Here is a 20,072-nt window from a genome sequence, read left to right as displayed (position 1 = left end):
AGCTTTTCGAGTGTCTGCCAAGAGGTCCGGTCCCACGTCACTCGGTGCCTCCACGGGTCCCTTCTTTGCAGGGACTGTGGATCGGGCTCTGAGAGGTCTGGGAGTCTGGTTCTTGTCGGGCTCTGGGCTCGGGCTCCGGCGGGAGGCGGCGGCAAAGCAGACGTCGAGTTGCTGGTTGGTACCTGTTTTCACAGGGTGGCCACTCCTAGGCCTCAAGGGAGATTCTCTTCAGTCTTCTGTGCAGCAGAATGTCGAAGTCCAGTCTTCTTCTTCGTGTAAAGTTGATTCAGGATGATCTGCTGTGCAATGGCACTGCTCCCACTCTTATTCCCAATCTGAGGGGTGGATTACCTACTAGGTCCCTCCTCTGGGAGGAACCAGGAAGGGGGGCGGTTACACCCCCTTTCCTTTTTCCAGTTCCGCGCCAAGCCTGGGTCTGGAAAGTCCCAGGACCGGTTTGGACTGGCCTATGCACGGGGACACCTTGTGTGCCCCGGGCATGTCTGATTCTATTCAGCCCTGTCCTACCCAATACACAAAACCCTGTCTGGGGTGGTGCTCGCACCTCCTAAGGCAGGAAACCCTTTGTCCAGGCCACCATTTGCCGAGTTTCGGTCAGCAGCAGGAGGCCAGACTCGTGTCTGTGGTGGCAGCATCCATTTTGTGATGCTGAGGCTCTGTTTAACTTTAACCGGGGTTAAGGCTACACACATGTCGTGTCCCTCTAGAAGGGTGGAATGCTATCCCCGTCGCCAGAATTGGCGAGGGGATAGTATTCCAATTCGTATGACACCTTACTCGACATGTTTTGATAAAGCCAAACCAAAGATAGCAAATAACCGCGAGGATTATAATGCACTTAAGAGTATATGGTATGGCAATATCCCGGAACAGCTTAGGGAGTGGTTCCCGACAGCTGCAGACAGGCTCAGCTCATGCTAGAGCACCATCTCACATATTTCCAAGCACTCTGCCTCCAGGATTGATGAGGCCTTCCATAGGAGTGGCTGATAGGAACATATGTGTCCAGTTTAGGGTTAGGCACAGACATACTGTACCTAAGTAAGAGGTGATTACACCAACTTACCCCAGCTGAGTGATCAGCCAGTTGTGTCAAATATGGAGGCCAGGCCAGGGGTGGCACAATACATGCTGCAGCCCCTGGTAGGCCTTGGCTACACCTATGCCCTGGGTACCTATGATAAACTGTTACAGGGGCCTATAAGGTGAACCAATTCCAATTGTGTTATGCACCTAAGGTACATGGAGTCCATTTTAAGGAGAGAGCAATCAGCCTGGGGCCCTGAATAGCAGGATCCCAGGCCAACTAAGTCAAAAACCAGCTAAACACCAGGCAAAAAGTTTGGGGGTAACCATAGTCAGATATCCACCTTCCTACACTGCTGATACTATATCTCTGCTACTGTATTACAGTTGTAGCAGCACATATATTTTACAGTAGAAGATCGACAGTACAATAACTGGGTGAAAAGTAGCATATTATTTCCACATGTCTGAGGCTATTATGTTCTGAGGTTGCAAAAACAAATCTCTCTGATAACAGGAGATTCTAGTAGCACTACGAGGTAGCTAATGCGAAAACAGGCTAGCAGATTCGGCGGGGGCGCACGGAGTCAGTCTGCCACCAGACCCACAGTGTGTTATCCGCAAATGCTTAGGTCCTGCATGAAGGGTACTATTGGAACTACACTGTCATTGGTGTGGGAATCTGACTCTTTACACAATATATCTTGTTTTGATATATCATCAAAAGATTCCCGGGGTCCCCTTATGATTGCACAGGGGCTTGCTGTGGTAATCCCAAGGTGCTCTTCTAAGGGGTAGTGTGGTCGAGCAGACTTAGGCTGATCACAGAAGTGTGTAAGACATTTGAAAGTACACACTCTGGTCAATAGATGAGACATGTGACCCAATAAGAATATCTACACCAATTGATTACATTAACACATATCTTTATATATGTTAGGGCACCAGAAGTAGTTTGTTCAGGTAAGTACATTTTTAAATAGGAATTCTTTTCAGTTCAGTAAGTCAACACTTAGAGCAGTTTGTGAAGCTTCAATGCTATGCTAAGGTAGGAAAAGCCAATGCGGCATCCAGCTACAGTACAGCGACTTACAGAACCAAGCTCCAGGATGGTTGCTGGGATGTCAGTTCTTGTAGGATGCCACCACGCCCTTCTTTGTCTTTCAGGTCAGCAGGATCGCATTTCCTGGTGCCGTGGGCACCCCTTAATATTGAATTCAGTGTAGTGTGGGGTATTAGCCAAAGGGCTACTTACCCTTGGGGTCACTACATCCCCTATATGGCCACTTCCTGTAGGAAGTGGGCATTACCCTGCCCCAGAGTTCCCAAGTGTGTCAACACAAATATGGCCACTTCTGAAACATTTTATCCACTTCAAGTTCGGCCTCCTTAGGGGTGGTACTAGCCTGAAGGGTGGACATGCCTACCCGACTAGCTAATTTCTCACCTGTTTAGATGCCAAAGGGTTCTTGATAAAAGGGGTTTGGCCTCCTCTCCTTTGAGGTCAGCCAGATTTTTATTTGAAAGGTACAGGCTTCTTTGAAGCTCTTCAGTCTGGGAGTGCTAATCAGTAAGTCATCCTGAGGGAGGGTTTGTGAACACCCTCTTCCCATGCAGGCTTTGTTTCTCACCTCCTGCAAACAAAGGCCCTCGCCCTAGGAGGTCAGAAATCTGTCTTCTGTGGCCTCTTTTGACAAAGTTACTTTTTGCCTGGAAAATGTGGTTTTGATTGTAAGTGCACAGGGTACCTGCCAGGTAGGCTCTTGTGCCAGAGCTACTGCCCAAAAACTGGACCATGATTTGCAGCTTCAGCACCCTGTAAAGCCCATGTAAATGGAGCCCTTGGTAACTGGGGCATGGGCACTGAAGGGGCTCCCCTAAGGACCCCTCACTAAGGCCAATATCACTGCAGCTTGCATGCCTTGATGCACCCCTTAATATTGAATTCAGTGTAGTGTGGGGTAGTAGCCAAAGGGCTACTTACCCTTAGGGTCACTACATCCCCTATATGGCCACTTCCTGTAGGAAGTGGGCATTACCCTGCCCCAGAGTTCCCAAGTGTGTCAACACAAATATGGCCACTTCTGAAACATTTTATCCCCTTCAAGTTCGGCCTCCTTAGGGGTGGTACTAGCCTGAAGGGTGGACATGCCTACCCGACTAGCTAATTTCTCACCTGTTTAGATGCCAAAGGGTTCTTGATAAAAGGGGTTTGGCCTCCTCTCTTTTGAGGTGAGCCAGATTTTTATTTGAAAGATACAGGCTTCTTTGAAGCTCTTCAGTCTGGGAGTGCTAATCAGTAAGTCATCCTGAGGGAGGGTTTGTGAACACCCTCTTCCCATGCAGGCTTTGTTTCTGACCTCCTGCAAACAAAGGCCCTCGCCCTAGGAGGTCAGAAATCTGTCTTCTGTGGCCTCTTTTGACAAGGTTACTTTTTGCCTGGAAAATGTGGTTTTGATTGTAAGTGCACAGGGTACCTGCCAGGTAGGCTCTTGTGCCAGAGCTACTGCCCAAAAACTGGACCATGATTTGCAGCTTCAGCACCCTGTAAAGCCCATGTAAATGGAGCCCTTGGTAACTGGGGCATGGGCACTGAAGGGGCTCCCCTAAGGACCCCTCACTAAGGCCAATATCACTGCAGCTTGCATGCCTTGATGCAGTGGAAAACAATAACGACAAAGTCGACATAGCACATTGCATATGCGCCATGTCCAGCATCAGTGTCCAAGGTATAGTTGTCCCCCCTCTAGGAGGCCTTACAAGCCCAAAGGCTGGGTGCACTATATCTCAGGCGTGGGCATATCCGCATGAGCAGATATGCCCCAACAATATTTGTCTATTCTTAATATTTAAGTGCCAGGGAAGCCATGGAGAGTACATGGACTGTAAAGTCGACAACTCGAGTTCCCCAGCACCATGATTGCCTCACTGAACCCAGGATTGTTTGGTACCAAACAACTCTTCACAATAATCCCCACTCATGCCAGTGTTGGAGTTATTAAAATATGTTCTCCGAGGGTACCTCGGAGGTGCCCCCTGAAAACCTAAAGACCCATGGTGTGGTCACTGGCGGGCTTTAGGCAGCTTCCACCACCAGACCTGTTTCTATACCCCTGGATCAAAATCCTTTGCTCTCTGAGGCCAGAACCACAGCACATCCTGGTCTGAGATGTCGCACCTCCTCCCACCGTATGAGGACAGTGTTCGAGAGGGATGCTCCAAAGGCCTTGCCACCTTTGTAATGCAACTCCAGCTTCTGCTGCTAGCAGCAGATGGTAGACCCCGGTTCAAACCTCTACTTTTGGTGGGAGAACCAGAGGGAAAAGTAGTAAAAATAGTAGGTGTGCCCCCTTCACCAACTCCACCTCTCAGGTGCTGGAAGCGAGGTAAAGCACATTGTCTCTAGCGTCTTTAAGATGGTGGTACGTATCCAATCAGGGCTAGGGCTGTGCCTCCCTCCCACAGGAGAGTGACAGAGTGGGTGTAGCCACCCCAGGTAAGGAACCCATTGGTCCCTACCTGTTACTCCCCTGTAACACTCCTAAATCTAGTATTTCGGTTCCTTCCTCAGACCCTGAAATCTGATTCCTGACGACCTACAAAGCCTGGATGCCACAGAGCTGTCTCCATAAAGAAAGAAAAAGGACCAGCGACTGACTTGATGCCAACTCTGCCGGCTTGTCTGCTCTATTTTGTCCTTGCTCCAACATAGCGACCTCCAAAGCCCTGGGAGTACTGCCTGCCTTCAACAAATACTCCAAATCTCCTGTGGTAAGAGGACCTGTTCAGAAGAAACCAACGTAAAAGAAAAAGAACTCTGCCCTGAGGAACTGTAAAACCGCCTTTCGGACCCACCTCTGCACATTAAGCCCACGTAGCCCAATGGTCCAGCGAAGGTTCTGCAGCGTTTCTGAGCCAGAGTCTACCATGGGCTGACCCCTGCTGGACCCACCTTGACGCCTGCAGTCTCAACTCGAAAACTCTCCCTGAACTGGACGTGCCCGGTAAGCTGTTTTGCGACGCCAAAGGACACCCTTGCACCCGAAGACCCTAGGCCTTGGGGACCTTGGCCAACAATGTCCCAAGGTCCCCTACCATCTCTACCTACTTGGGCAGCTGTGTTTTTTTTTAGTTTGGCCTCCTGGCCTCAGTAGGCAGCATTTCTTCAAGACCGATCTTCCCCCCCCATTGAACCATTGAATTGCATTGGGCACCAGACCCTGTGTTGGCACTCTGCACCCAGCTGCCCCTGTGCCGCTGAGGGTGTAAGCTTGGTGCTGCCTTTGTTTCACCCCCGTACTTACCTTAACTCCAGGAGACCGACCCCATACCCTTCGATTGCCTCACTGTCTTCATTGGTTAACATTGGTTAACAGTGAAGCTGGGATGTGATCTAAATGGGGCGCTGGCCTTAAACACTGCTTTGAACAACAATGTATTGAAATGGTTATTTATGTATACATGTAATGCATTATATGAGATTTTGTCAGCCTGTTTTAATTAATTACATTAAAAAGAAACATTGATTAACATTGTGCACCTGAGCCTGAATTTGACATCTGCCCCTGGCTGCTCCTCGTGGTGCAGTCTTGGTGCTGATTTGACCCTTTCCTGGTATTGACCCACGAACCTGGAGACTGAATTTGTAAGTTGAGTACTTACCTGCAAAACTGCATCCCTGTTTCCCTCCCATAGGATAACATTGCAAAGCCTTTAAATTGCATTGTGTCCACTTTTTAAAGTGTAAAGTATTTTTCCTGAAAAAAGTACTGACCTTTTTGTTTACATCTTGAACTTAAAATAAAACCTGAGAGATGCTTAGTCTTCTAAAATTGGTGTGGATCTCCTTTTTGAGTCGTGTGTCATTTATTGGTCAGTGTGTGTATAGCTAATGTTTTACACTCCTCTGTGTTAGGCCTAAAGTTGCTTGACCACACTACCACAAACAGTGCTTACATTGAGCCCTGTACACTTCTGGGGGAATCACTGGACTCTGGGCACAATATAACCACCTAGTTGTATATCATATACAGAGTAAGCTTCCTACACGCCTTCTGTGTGCATGTATTTACAAATCCACCATTCCCTATTTTTAGGTCTTAATGAGTCCGCACATGCGCTCCGAGACATTTTGTAGTGTGCTTTTAAAAGTGCTTCCCCAGGCTTCCGCTGGCCTAGCGCTTGCGTTCACGTGCGCGTGCATGCGCGCAGCCGCCATCTTGCTCCATGTTACTCTCTCCCTGTTAGTTTGCTTCCCTTCCCTCCACCCGCCGTGTTGCTCCCCTTCCCCCACGCATTCCCTGCCCTCTGATGCTTCCGCCGCTCTCCTATTGCTCCTCTCTCGTTTGTAATCTGCCCCCTCCGTTGCCCCCTCGCCCTCCACTGTGCGCGCGTTTTTTTTTCGCGTGCTTGTTTGACTAAGAACAGTGTTCCTTCAAACCCTGGATTCGCGCCACTTCGCTGGGCTGTCAGGGATCCCCAAGCCTCTTCAGTCCATGTATCTGGACAATGACTTCTGATCATAAAGCCAAACAGGACATAGACAGCGCAGGCGATAATCGTTCTCTCTATGTCTAACCAATCTGGCACCCTGTCAGGCAGTCTCCATGGAGACAGTACCATATCACACACCCACTGCCCCGCAATGTCTCATTTCTTTCAGCCCGTTCTGTCATGAGCGTCGGTTGAGCTGTGCTCATGACGGAACCGTTCCGTCATGAGCCCGTTGGCTCATTAGAACCTTCAGCACAGCGCGAAAATTTGCGCGGCGCTGAAGGGGTTAAAATAATTACTGCTCCACTCCGTGTATTAAAAGGTGCATAAATAAATTAGTTTTTTTCCATTACACTCACTACTTTTGAAACTGTTAGTTATTGTATTTGTTTCCTGATATCCAAAACCTGAAACTGAATGCAATAGGAATCTCCTTTGAGGGCCCAAGACCATAAGAAAGTTGGTTTTAGTCTTATTTTAGCCTCACTGGCTTCCGATGCATCCCATTGGGTTGGATACAGCTGTGCTAGGAGGTCTGTTTCAAGGATAGGTACCTATCCTTGAAACAGGTGAAATAGTTTCGAATCATTAGCCCTCAGGCATCATGCTACTGCCAGAATCGTACACAATACCCATGCACACTCTGCTATTATATACACAGTAATGTCAGTGTAGACACTTGGAGCAAAGGAGACAAAACCTGTTGTGTAAAACAGCAATAATTAAATTCTTGAATCAAGTGTTTGTGTGCGGTGTCTTTAATGTTCATAACACGAGAACCAGCCGACACCTCTTTCTTCGCGTATGGGACAATCTTCCCGCGACTCTTCAGGGCTGTACAAAAACCTGACTAAAAACCCTGTCCAGACCCTTACTGCCAGAGTCCTGTCCGACAAGGCTAGTGGCAATGTAAAGCAGCAACACATTCTTGTTGTTTTGTAATTAGCAGATCGCTTTTAAGTACATAATGCTTATTTACAGAACACAATAGGCAGCTGCAACCAGCGATGGTGCAAATTCATAGCGAGCTTCAGTTCTCAGAAGTGAGAGCAGAAACTACAAAGTGAGGATGCCACTGCCAGTAAGCGGATAGTAAAGAGACAGCATAGTACAAAACATTAAACTACTTTCCAACAGAATGCACTCTTGGTTCCTAATGTTTTAGAATCTGTTGTGTGTCGTGCTATCTAATCGGCACTTAAAACAAGGAATGACATTTTCTGCCCAAAGGGAAAATAGAAGCGTGGGGGCTGGAATTAGCAGCAATGTGGATGAACTAGGACTCCTTGAATATGTGATCATTTCAGTTACCTGGTCACGTTTCATGTTGTCCTTTGTTTTATTTCATGCAATCATATCAGTAATACGATTATACAGGATTACACCCACAAAACGACATTAACATACAATAAAACATATCTCAAGAATTATCAAGGATGTGCAATAATGTTGATAACATGTTGGTCATTGGTCTAAAAAGAAGTACCATGATTATCCAGGTGGCCAACAAATAACGTGATGCTGCAAACATCACAGGTCTGTTTTAATTACATAGAGTACTGGAGGGGTTAAGACTTTCAAGATTTCTCAGCAAAAGCAGGAGCCATTGGGATGGCATACACTAGGCAGGAGAACGAACTACGCATCCCGTCTTCTACCAAACTAGATGACTGCGACACTGTTTTGTGTGGCTGATGGCATGACCTAGTGATTGTTCTGTATAAAAATTCAGAGGCTAAATGCCAACCCTGAGTTTAATTTTACGGGCCCATGGCTCTACCTCATCTAACGAGCTCACATCTGCGTACACATTTATAAGTTAGAACAACTTTGGCAGGTTTCCTTGGGTGGTCTTTGCAAACAATTTCTCTAGAAAACCATAGTTAGTATGTGGATTTAACCTCAGACGATGTAGTGGTGATAATGGATTAAGTAAAAGACCATAGGTAAAACAGATGTATATCTGCCAGAGAGGATGCACAGAAGTACCGAGACTGACCAATCGATCAACTGCCTGAAGAGACGAATAAATACATCATTCAGAGCCTCCATATACTGATTTAACTTGGGCCTTCCCATACTCTGACCATACAATAGTGGTCAGCTAAAGATGAATCACACACAATAACAAGCATTTACAATGCAATGGTTTTGCCTTTGTTAAAGTTAGAGCTATTGGCATTGCTCTTGACATTATTTTTATTTATGTTTTTTTTAACATAAATAAATGGCATTGTCATTTACAATGCCAATAGCTTAATCTCTCGCAAATGCCACACACAAACACCCACAGAGAGCCCCCCACACACACACACAGCGCCCCCCCACACAACCACACAGCGCCCTCCACACATACACCCACACAGAGCCCCCCCCACACAGAGCAGAAGTATGCTACATTTAATGCGAGTCACAGGGCTTTAGATCTCATCCACAGAGGATACCAGACCCTTCTGGTGTGCATTAGTTATCATTCTGCGCAGTCTGTATTCGATCCATCAATCTCGGCGTCACTGGAGAGCGCGAGATACCCGGAAAAATAAACTGCGCGCGCATTACGCAGCCCCCACCTCCCAATCCTGACAGGAGCCGTTCAACACCCCCTTCGTACGCTGCGCTAGCCTCCAATTTTAAAGAGCAGTTTAGCTAAGAAATGGCACTTAAGTGAGGCACACTGATATATCCGCGGTAAACACAAGTACAATAACCGAGAATATGAAAATATTTTTTTTTAAACCCAGCAATAGAAGCTAAAGAATTGAAGCACTGAACATACAAAGTAAACTGTCGTAGTAGGTGAATGCACAACAATACACAGTGGGCAAAACTGGACTGCAAACCACAGGAAGACTGTCACAGATTGGGACGTCCTCCAGGATGTGAACAGGAGATACCACGCCACCAACAGAGATAAGAACACCACTTGGCCGAGGACACAAAGCAAAACGCACTTTAATAAAAAGCTGGCAACAACAACATTACTGTTTAAGCCGGATTTGTTTATTTTTATTTGTGTGCCTGCCAAAAAAGCTGCATTTCTAGCGCGACTACCACGCCCCGGGTAAAATTATTCCCTATTCTGCTTAAAATAACGTTTCCCATTCAGTGAAGTAATTTTCGGGGGGGGGGGGGCGGTGGCCCCTCCACGCTGAATGTGTCCTTTTATCCATTTCAAAATTCAGATAAATGTACTAATAAACACGGTGACTCAAAGTGGAGCATTTCCAGAATAACAGTGAAAAACGCAGGCAACGCCTGATGACAGATCTCAAGTGGTCACGTCAGGTGTGTCAGTGGTATGAAGTATTGTAGAAATACAACTACTATACAATACTTAGTGTCCTAATGCATGTAGTCACTTGGTATCCATACTCTACATGACATTCATTTTGGAGCACATAACAGTCACGTAATCAAAGCACTCAGATAGATTACGGTCTCACACGAGGAAGTAACCAGGCTATTAAACTATCCCCCACTTCAACCATACCTACGACCAGGAGAAAGCCCGACTCAAGTCTTCGGACAGTTCTGTGCACCCGTTCACCCTACTTACAACTATCTTTCGCCCTTCTATCTGTTCATCCGTCCATCCCTTCACATCATCCACCTATGCATCCGTTCACCCTTTCACTTATACATCCACCCCTCCAGTCACCCACCCATCAGTTTACCCATGCATCCATCTATGCGTCCTTTCACTTCTCCCCATCTGTCCATTCGTCATCCTTCTACCCACCCAATCCCATTACTCTTCCACCCTTCTACCCTACCTTTCACATGTTCTTCTTCATTTCCTTTCAAATGTTCTTCTTTCTCTCTATCCTTCCTTACCCCCCCCCCCATTCTTTCGCTTAATATCTCCCCCATCTTGCCTCTTACCTTTGTTTTTTCTTACCTTTCCATCTCATGCTCACTTTTCTGCATCCCTCTAGTATTTTCACTATTTTCATTCATTCTCTTAGTCGGTTTTCTTTTCTGTGCATGACAGCACCCACGCCCTCTGTTATGGTGTTCCTCAACGGTGTTATTCATGAGCATTTTGTCAGTAGACATAAGAGGCCCATAAATAACTAATTAAGGTTTAGTAGGGTCCAGTTATATAATCCTTAAAGCCCACTAGCTTCCCTGGTTTAAACTCCTTACGAGGGCAAGGTGGGGGGCACTACGCCACTGGGCTCTTACGTAGCGGTACACAAATATTCAAGCAAACGCAAACCATGGCCTATTTGCCCTTCCACTTCTCGGCCCCTCTAATGGCATCCCCTTTACAGGTGATACACATCCTCCGGGTTGACGGTCTTCTCTCTGTAGCAGCCGTGCTGGAACGTGTATTTAAACACAGGCCACGCTTTTCAACACTGTCCACGTCAATCGGGTCACTTCGTGGCCAACTCCTCTTGACTGCAGCAGTTGCATAGCCAGAGACACGAGGTCCCCCTGGGGCACAACTCAGGGACGGGGGGGGGGGGGGGGAATACAAAGGGACGGGCACAGACCGGGCTTGTTGGGCCGCGGCTGGGTTTAGAAGAGGAAATCTCCGACGGGAGAAACGAACGCAGAGTGTGGTGGGAGAGATCGAGCACGCAGGCATCTGAGGGGCAGAGGTTACTTACTCTCTGATGGACAACAGAGGTTTGGGCGAGAACGTGAGGAGAAGAGGTGGGGGCAGAGGCCTGTGAGAGAGAACGAACACCGAGACCTCGGAGGGGGGAGACACACACGGTAACAATGCAGTAACACAAAACGGTGGTGGCCCTCTGCCGAATGGGGTGCGGGCCGCTGTAACCCACAGCTAGTCACCCATAGGCAATAGACTGAATTACGCCCACCCACCCGCGCAACAGCCCTCTGCAGCACGATTCCAGAAGCATCCCCTTTACAGGTGATACACATCCTCCGGGTTGACGGTCTTCTCTCTGTAGCAGCCGTGCTGGAACGTGTATTTAAACACAGGCCACGCTTTTCAACACTGTCCACGTCAATCGGGTCACTTCGTGGCCAACTCCTCTTGACTGCAGCAGTTGCATAGCCAGAGACACGAGGTCCCCCTGGGGCACAACTCAGGGACGGGGGGGGGGGGGGAATACAAAGGGACGGGCACAGACCGGGCTTGTTGGGCCGCGGCTGGGTTTAGAAGAGGAAATCTCCGACGGGAGAAACGAACGCAGAGTGTGGTGGGAGAGATCGAGCACGCAGGCATCTGAGGGGCAGAGGTTACTTACTCTCTGATGGACAACAGAGGTTTGGGCGAGAACGTGAGGAGAAGAGGTGGGGGCAGAGGCCTGTGAGAGAGAACGAACACCGAGACCTCGGAGGGGGGAGACACACACGGTAACAATGCAGTAACACAAAACGGTGGTGGCCCTCTGCCGAATGGGGTGCGGGCCGCTGTAACCCACAGCTAGTCACCCATAGGCTGCGCACTTCTCACTAGTGGAGAAGTGACGGCCTGACGTCATGCCAGCTGAGGGTTGTGGGGGAAGGGAAATCCTTTAAAGAGCCATTTTCTTTCTGGATTCCCCTTCTCTTTCTGAAAAGCAAGAGCAGCAGCATTGTGGTAGGGTCGCCAGGGCTTTAATTGAAAGCTTTTTTAATATTATATATAACAAGCCATAGTTGCAGCTTATTTATTTTATGCAACTAATAACAATTGACAAAGCCAAAAGTCCTGACTTGTTGTAGGTATGATGTTACTTGTTGTATCAAACACCAGAATGCAATGACAGAAACAGCCAAATACAAGTCGGGCGGCACATTATGCCAAGTAAGCACAGATTTTTAGCACGCCCCTAATTACACTGGCCACGCCCCTTTCAGAGACCCCCCCTCCCCTCCCCCGTTTTTATATTTCAGTTTTATAGGCCCTGGGTACATTACTGACACCCCATTGTTTCCATGTTGGCATGGGCTACCTGGGCACCCGTAACGCTGTGGTAGCAGAGCGTGGGTGACCCTAATGCGGGCGCCTCCTTCTTTAGCACGTGGCTGAGCTGTGGCCAACAATGACCAGCAAAGAGCTCTTCAGGCGAGGTCCGCATCCCGTGATCGCCCGCCAACCGGGTCAAGGGTGCCTCCGAGGACAATGGCAGGCCGGGTCACTGAACTTTCACCAATGCCCACCCCTGGGGACTCCGATGGGGCCGCTGCGTCTCTGCAGCCCCAGGCCGCTGCATGTGCGGGATTCCAACCCGCGAGCCGTCTCTGCACGCGATGCGGCTACTAATGAGCCTGAAACTGCGAGCGAGAGGCCCCGAGGACAGGCGGTAATGGCAGGCTGCGGCTGAGCGGGAGCTCCTGCCACCGCGCCACCTGCCGACTGACTGTCTGGAGCCGCGGATGGGGGCGCGGCCTGCTCGGTCAGCTTCTGCCCTGCTTGTGCGAGTACCGACCTCACTCCCCGACTCCTTCACAGCTGGCAATGTACATCCAATGTGCACCCCGGGATCACAAACTCAGATCAATATCCCGCGGCAGACTATTGTTCACTAAACCATGATTAATACCCAGCAGCACTTTACGCGCATTTGAATATCGTACAGCACTTTAAACAAGCTCTTTCAGCATTTTACACCGGTATTACTTGCATATTAATATTGTAGGTAACTTTACACACTTGGTAATGCACCACAACACTTTACAACCAACATAAATGCTCCCTCCTGCTCGTGGAGGGTCGATGCATGGTTTGCGTGGAGCACGTAATGGATGCGCAGTCTTCAGATGTGGCTGAGTGGTCCATGAGTTCATAGACGCGGGATTTGTGTGCTTCTGTCCTGTCAGATCTCAGGGACTGTTGGCTTCTTGCGTGTGGTGTAGGCTGGGGTTGCTGCCAGGATGCGGGACCTCAGGGTACGGTGGGCCACTGTGCGTGGAGCAGCACGTGCTTAACGGAGGCCGTCTGCCTTCCTGCTGTCTACAGTATCAGGGCCCAGCTCCTTCCAGGAGCTTTGCTGGTTTCTGACTCAAAGCCACGTCGACACCACATCAAACCCCGAGAGGGAAACCACAGGTTAGCAGGCTTATCCACTTGAGACAAGTATTGCTTGTTGATTTCTACCTAAAATGATTCAATATTAAAGTCATTTTATCAAAGGATTCTTTATCCCCATATTCCCATTCTAGTTGTCTATCAATTCTCCTATTTTGACCAGTGAGATGGATAATTTCTACTTAATGATGCACCATTTCCAGTAATCTTTTGAATCGTTTCGTGGGCGAGACACTTAAACTCTTTCAGTTGTCTTTGGAACAGTCGGCTTTTGGAATAACGTGTCATTCAGGGATAGTGCCGGCAATGCCGGACCAGACACGGGGGCGTTCCCGGCGTCCCGTGACGTCGGCAAAAGCCAAAGAATGTCGGGAACGCCCCCGTGTCTGGTCCGGCATTGACGGACAGGCCCCTCGTCCAATGGCAAGGCTCCGTTTACGGAGCCAGCCAATCAAGGACGAGGGCCGAACCAAGCCACCCTACGGTTCTCAACAGGATTTCGCCTGCGCCGAAAAGATGCGCAGAGCGCATCTTCGGCGAGGCAAAACCTAAAAAGGGCCTAAAGCAATGGAGCTGCGGGGCTACTACATGGTAAACTCAACAAGTGTTTTACGAAATTATTCTCACATATGGATACTGGTGGGTTCCCCAAATTTGTGCTCCATAGAGTGAGGCAAAACTGTCGCCTATAGACCACTAGGGCAAGGGATATCAACCTCACTCACTAGTGAAGCCGAGAATCATATCCAAACACTGTCCAAGTAGGTTCTGTTAAATCAATATGTGTTTTTCTCCCCATTTTATATCTGATAACACATTAATGTCCAGATACACTCAATCTTGCCCTTGTTCAAGAGTTGAATTGTCCAGTTTAAAATAATTCTCAAACTTCTTGTGAGGTCTAAACATCATCAACTTTGTTTTAGCAGTACTGATGGCTAGGTCCTTTGATTCACAGACCTTATGCAATTTGTCTAATGGGTTCTGTAGGCAGGTGGTGACTTTGGGTGTCTTTAAGATGAGCAAAGTGTCAATAATAATGTGCCCCTAGTAGAGGGTTGCAATTATGAAGTCAAGCTTAAAATAAGAACACTTTGAATCAAAAACAGAGACGGACTCCTTTAGGTTCATAGAGATTTGTGCTGACTAAAAGGACTAGGTATATGCCCTGTGCTGCTGAGTGTACAGAAGAACATCCCTAAAAATCATATTAAGAACTGAAGGAAAGGATTTTGCTTTACTATACTGTTCATGTCTGACAGCAGCTTCATTTGTGCATTCACCAGAAAAAAAAACTTGGATAAATGATTGCTAGTTCCAGACACAACAGAAAAAGGACCATCAATCTACTCTCTTCCATAAATATAGTAACCCAAGAGAAACTCCACAACTTTGTGCCGGGAGCTACCAGTTTAATGTGGAGTGTAAACTGAAGGCTCTCAGAAGGGAGTGATATCGGAGCGCAGAGGAGTACAAACGAGTTGAGGGGGAAATTTCTATTAAAGCACTTTCACAGTACAAAGCGTCCAAAAGACCTTTTGTTCCCTGTGGCAACGCAGCACATCAAGTCTCCTTCCCATACGCACTGAGAGATGTATAAAACTACGGCAGAGGAGCGAGATATGGCCTGAAGTCTGGTAAACTGGGATTTCAACTCAAAAAATGGTCACTGTGGTAGCACCTCACATGTGCAGCTTCCTCCAACGAGCAAGATGCCACTGTACCCAGCCAGCCACTAGTCCAGGATGTGCTGCCCGTACACTCTCTCCATCTTCCTGCTTGAAACCGGGCACCACTTCTTTATACAATAGGGAGTAGTTGAACAACCCCATGATGAGAAATGCCCAAATGGGATTAGAGGGTAGCTGAGTCAGGACTACAGGGTCGCTCACAAATGGAAGGCAGTCTGCTGAAAGCACAAAGAAAACAATCAAGCATTGGCATAGCCAATAGGTTTCGCCTTTGGGACCTTATACGTGTTTTGCCATGCAACACTTGATGTTGTTGCACCAAGTATATTGTGCTGTATAACTAATCACTTATAAAGTCGCAAAGGCGAGACCTATAGGCTATGCCAATGCTTGTTAGGGATACCATCATAACACTGGGGAACAGGTTTTCACCAGTGCCCAAGAACATGTTCTAAAATGGCTTCCCTGTTCACTTGCCCTGCCAGTAATGTAACTGACAAGCAGAGGGGCATATCTGCTGATGCAGCAATACCCTCACATGTAATACCAAGCTCCCTGCCATAGGACTGTAAGGCCTGCTGTGAGGGGTGGACTTAACAGTACTACTTGCAGTGTTAGGGGACCTGGCACACACAGATGTGTCTCGGTCGTGTTTTCATTTTTGTGTGCACAAAATATGAAGCCTGCAATAGCAACCTTGCATTAGTTTAGTGGGGGATCTCTTAAAGTGGTACAAGTCAGGCTGCAGCCTTAGGACGAACCTCTTTAGCACCCCAGGCCCTGTGTACCAAGGGTACCATTTACTAGGGACTTGTAGAGGGTGGTAAAGACATTGCTAATTGGGGTAACAATTGTAGAGTTTTGGAAACGAGATCTGGCACTGGTGACCTGGTTTGTAGGAACCCAGTGCACTTCCAGTCAAAATCGCATCATGTACCGGGCAAAAAATGAGGGTGACCATGTCGAAAATGAGTACTTTCCTACAATTAACTATTGCTTTTCCAGTAATAGTGTATAAAGAAATTCACTGGCATAGTCATACAATATCACAGAATGCAATAATACTGATATAGGTCGCTGCGGAATTAAATATAACCTGAACTGTCACATATTGGTCTTGAACAAGGCATCTTGCCTTGGAGTGAAGTCTTTCCCTTTTGGATACAGCTCACAATATATATGTGACAATTACCCTCCACACGCAGCAGTTGAAATGGTCTTCTTTGAGTAACCAGCCAGTAGGCTCATCACTATTGCATATAGCTGCAGAGTTCCCAATATTCACCAGGAGAGGAAACCTCATTGCTTCAGCACTCCATTATCTGTCCATTGCAGCAAAAATCTAATTTAAACCCACCCTATCTACATTAAAAGCAGAATTTGCCTCCTTACATTGTGCTCTCCTATTAATATTTTCCTTACTTCCTGCCATCGTTCTCGTCATTTCAAAGAGAATTTGATGTGCTTCCTCATGGTGTTCCTTTTCAGGGCAGGGAGCCAACCTCTAGGATTCTTTGTCAGGACATCTGTCACTGCCCCACCTTGGCTTTTTATAAACCACCCTCCCCGCTTCTTAATCACTCTGTTCTTTTCCTGTCAACTTTTTCCTTCATTTTTGTCTATGCTCCTCTCCCCATTCATTCACTTTGCTATCCAACATTTTCTGACCCTACGTTCTCCATTCTCTCCTTTGATTTCCTACCTTTTCACCTGTTTTTCTCCTCCCGCATCTTCTTTCTGTACATACATTTTTTTTTATCCGCCCACTAAGTCGTCTGCACAGCCTCATGGCATTGCCCATCCTTTTCCCCTTTCTTTTTCCCTGCCTTCTTCTTGTGCTTTGCTCATCCTGTGATTCTTTTTCACCCCTGCTCTACTATCACCCTTCCATGCTCCTTTAATTCTTTCTAATTTCTGATTCTTGTGATTTGCTCATCCTGTGATTCTTTTTCACCCCTGCTCTACTATCACACTTCCATGCTCATTTAATTCTTCCTAATTTCTGATTCCTCTTACTGCCCTTCCTCTGCCATTTCTACTTCCTCCTTGCAGGCTTTACAGATTCCAGTTTCCTGACGCTGCTGAGAAAGATGCCGGATATCGAGCAGCTTTATGGCCTTCACCCTAGATATCTTGAAAGACGACGTGTGCGGGGACACGAAGCCTTTAGCATTCCTGGTGTCCTGGAAGCTCTGCAGGCCTGCCCAAACCTGTTGGTGAGTAGTCTTATTTCCAGCTTCATTCCTGATAACTGCACTTTACGGATCATCAAACTTCTTGTGGTGAGGTCTGACAAAAGAAGTCTGAAATTACTTTTGCAATTCTTTCACTTCTTTCCATTGCTCAGTCAGGCTTTGGAAAAAATATTAAAGTAGCAGTCATCATAGTAAGAAGTTGTGTTCCATTTGACGTTTTAAAGACTTCCTCCGACAACTACTTTCAAATTAAAATTTGCAGGTTGCCGCCCTTCATGACTGCTAGTAAGCCCGTTGACATGTTATTTACTTGTCATCCCATTATTGATAGAAACTGCAACCAGAACCATTGTATGGGATTCTATTTGTTTAATGTATGTGATGCCTCATCCCTTTCCGGGCTCCAAAGAACTTTTGAGCAGATAAGCACGTCTAATCTGTTGTACATGGGAAGTGGAATGTTTAGCTTCCAATGTGGCCCTTGGTTTAAGAGTTTTGCTGTTGAGTGAAGGCCACAGTGGTGCGTGCTCCAGTCATGTCATGCTAAACTCATAACTGCATATATTGTAGTGAAGAGAAGTAAGAGATTCACATATTACTTATCTTACAATTACTCTTCATGTACTTATATCCCGAGTTCTGCTTATCAATTTGTGGTCCTTGGTTGGTTGGTTGGTTGGATATTTGCTTATGATATGGCTTGTGTGGTGCTTCTTAAACAGTGCGTAAAGATTTCTTTTTGTTCACATAATTAGTGCACATGTGAAGGAGGTTTATCAAAGTCTAGTGTCCTTTTGTCACTCATCTTGTCTAAAGTCTACATTGAGCCTGTAGGTATGATCATGATTACATTAGTGTGTCCTCTTCTCCTGAAATCGTACTGCTGGGAAGAGAGCCGTTGCAATGGATATTAAAAAATGGGGCTAAAGGGTTTTGTTCTGGGTTTGTTGCCATATGTCTAACAGTGTTAAAAGAGCTAGAGCAAGTCCTACACAATCTTATCCTCTGCAAGTATGCACTACACTCCTTCATGTTTCATTCCAGGCTCTAGTTAAAGGAGTCACCTAAGACCTGTACAATCAAATGGTGCGATGAACTCATAACAGCATAGTACATGCAACGTACTTTGTCTGTGAAAACACACCCTAATGAATCATTGGAGGAGTTCTGATGTAATGAACAAACATAATTTACATGAAGTGCTTTGATAATACAGTATATTAAATGCTTGTATAAATTGTGAGTTTTTAAGCACATGCCCATGTGTTTTTACCTTTAATTTGCTTTCCTTCAAAAATGAAAGCTTTTGTTTCTGGTTCATCCATCATATTACCAGTAATATTGTGTTCCTTCACTTATGATTACCTTGACTGCATGTCATTAGTAGTTCAGTTTCTCATCTTTACCTTTAAGGTTTGTCCTTGCGTGAGAATGAGACGTTTGGATCTTGGTCATTGCAATATTGCCCTGTGATGGAATCTATGGAATGTTCAAAGCTTATGCTCTGTGCCACATTTGATTTTTGTTGATTGGAATAAAAGGTGCCGGGACAGGGACATGTACATTTTGAAACTGTTTGTACTTTACAAAATGTAAATCTTCATCCATAAATGCAAGCTTTATTTACATTCACATTCTCTGCTTCTGTCCAGGGTGTGGAAACATCACACTTGGAATTGGTGGAAACCATCTGGACCCACATGTCCCAAGTTCATATACTTGGCAAATTTCGAAACCGCAATGGCGCCTTTCCTATTCCTCCAGAGAATAAGCTCAGAATTCCAATTGGAGCCAAAATCCAGACTTTGCACTTAGTAGGTAAATATTTGTTCCTGAAAAGTGGTAAAATGTGTTATGAAGCTGTGGCTCTTATTTAATTTGCTTTCTGTAGTGCTACAGAACTACCTTTCAGCAATGAAATTGCAAAATATTAATTTAAGGGCATATGGCAGAGTAGTACTTGTTATGTATGCACAGAAAACATTGTGAGGGTGCTGTTTGATAATTGAGGTGGTAGTGTGCCTCATGCGTTTGAGGTTTGACTTGCAAAAGTACACTTCCTATACTTATTCATTTGTGGATGCTGGTAGTGTTCATGTATATTCTTGATTATGGGGAATCTTTGTGTTAATTTGAAAAAACTGTCACCCCAAGTAATGCTGTTTGTTAGGCATAGCACTTTAAAGAAGCCATTGTTCATTTCGGATTCAATGTGAGGTTTTATTTTTGGCTTTCATTTGCTCTTAGGGAGGTAGGATAAAGGGGTTTGGGGAGGGTAGGAAGACAGGGGATATGAGGGGGCTGTGACAAGGTACAGAAGGGAGTATATACAAGTAAATTGCTTGGTTAGAGTTTTGGTTTGTAATTGAAATGATTTGATGGAAGGTGACCATGTGATTAGGATTGGATTTCCTTTGTTATTGCTGACCAGGATAGTTCTATCCCTTGTTTAGGCACGGACCGCTCTCTTATAGCAATTGCTGTACATGCACAGGCATTTTCTGATGACTGAGAGCCATGCAGTTTGTATGTATTAACCCCTTCGATGCTGATGACGAGCTCAGCTCATCATCAGCCACGGGGGGTGTGTGCGGATGACGAGCTGAGCTAGTCATCTAACGCGGCTTTTTGAAAAAATCACGTAGCGCAAAAATT

The 20,072-nt window shown here is 46.5% G+C and overlaps 1 protein-coding gene across 1 annotated transcript in view; it reads left to right on the top strand.

Moving 5' to 3' along the window:
* Positions 1 to 20,072, top strand: part of FBXO38 (F-box protein 38) — a 312,552-nt gene that overhangs the window by 36,113 nt on the left and 256,367 nt on the right. Inside the window, exons 4-5 of the mRNA XM_086931615.1 lie at positions 17,275 to 17,438; positions 19,070 to 19,235. Coding sequence (XP_086787741.1) covers positions 17,275 to 17,438; positions 19,070 to 19,235 — 330 coding nt within the window. The remainder of the gene's footprint in view (positions 1 to 17,274; positions 17,439 to 19,069; positions 19,236 to 20,072) is intronic.

This window comes from Lissotriton vulgaris, chromosome 7 (assembly GCF_964263255.1).
Source record: "Lissotriton vulgaris chromosome 7, aLisVul1.2, whole genome shotgun sequence".
NCBI lineage: Eukaryota > Metazoa > Chordata > Amphibia > Caudata > Salamandridae > Lissotriton > Lissotriton vulgaris.
This window is presented reverse-complemented; position numbering and strand designations above follow the sequence as displayed.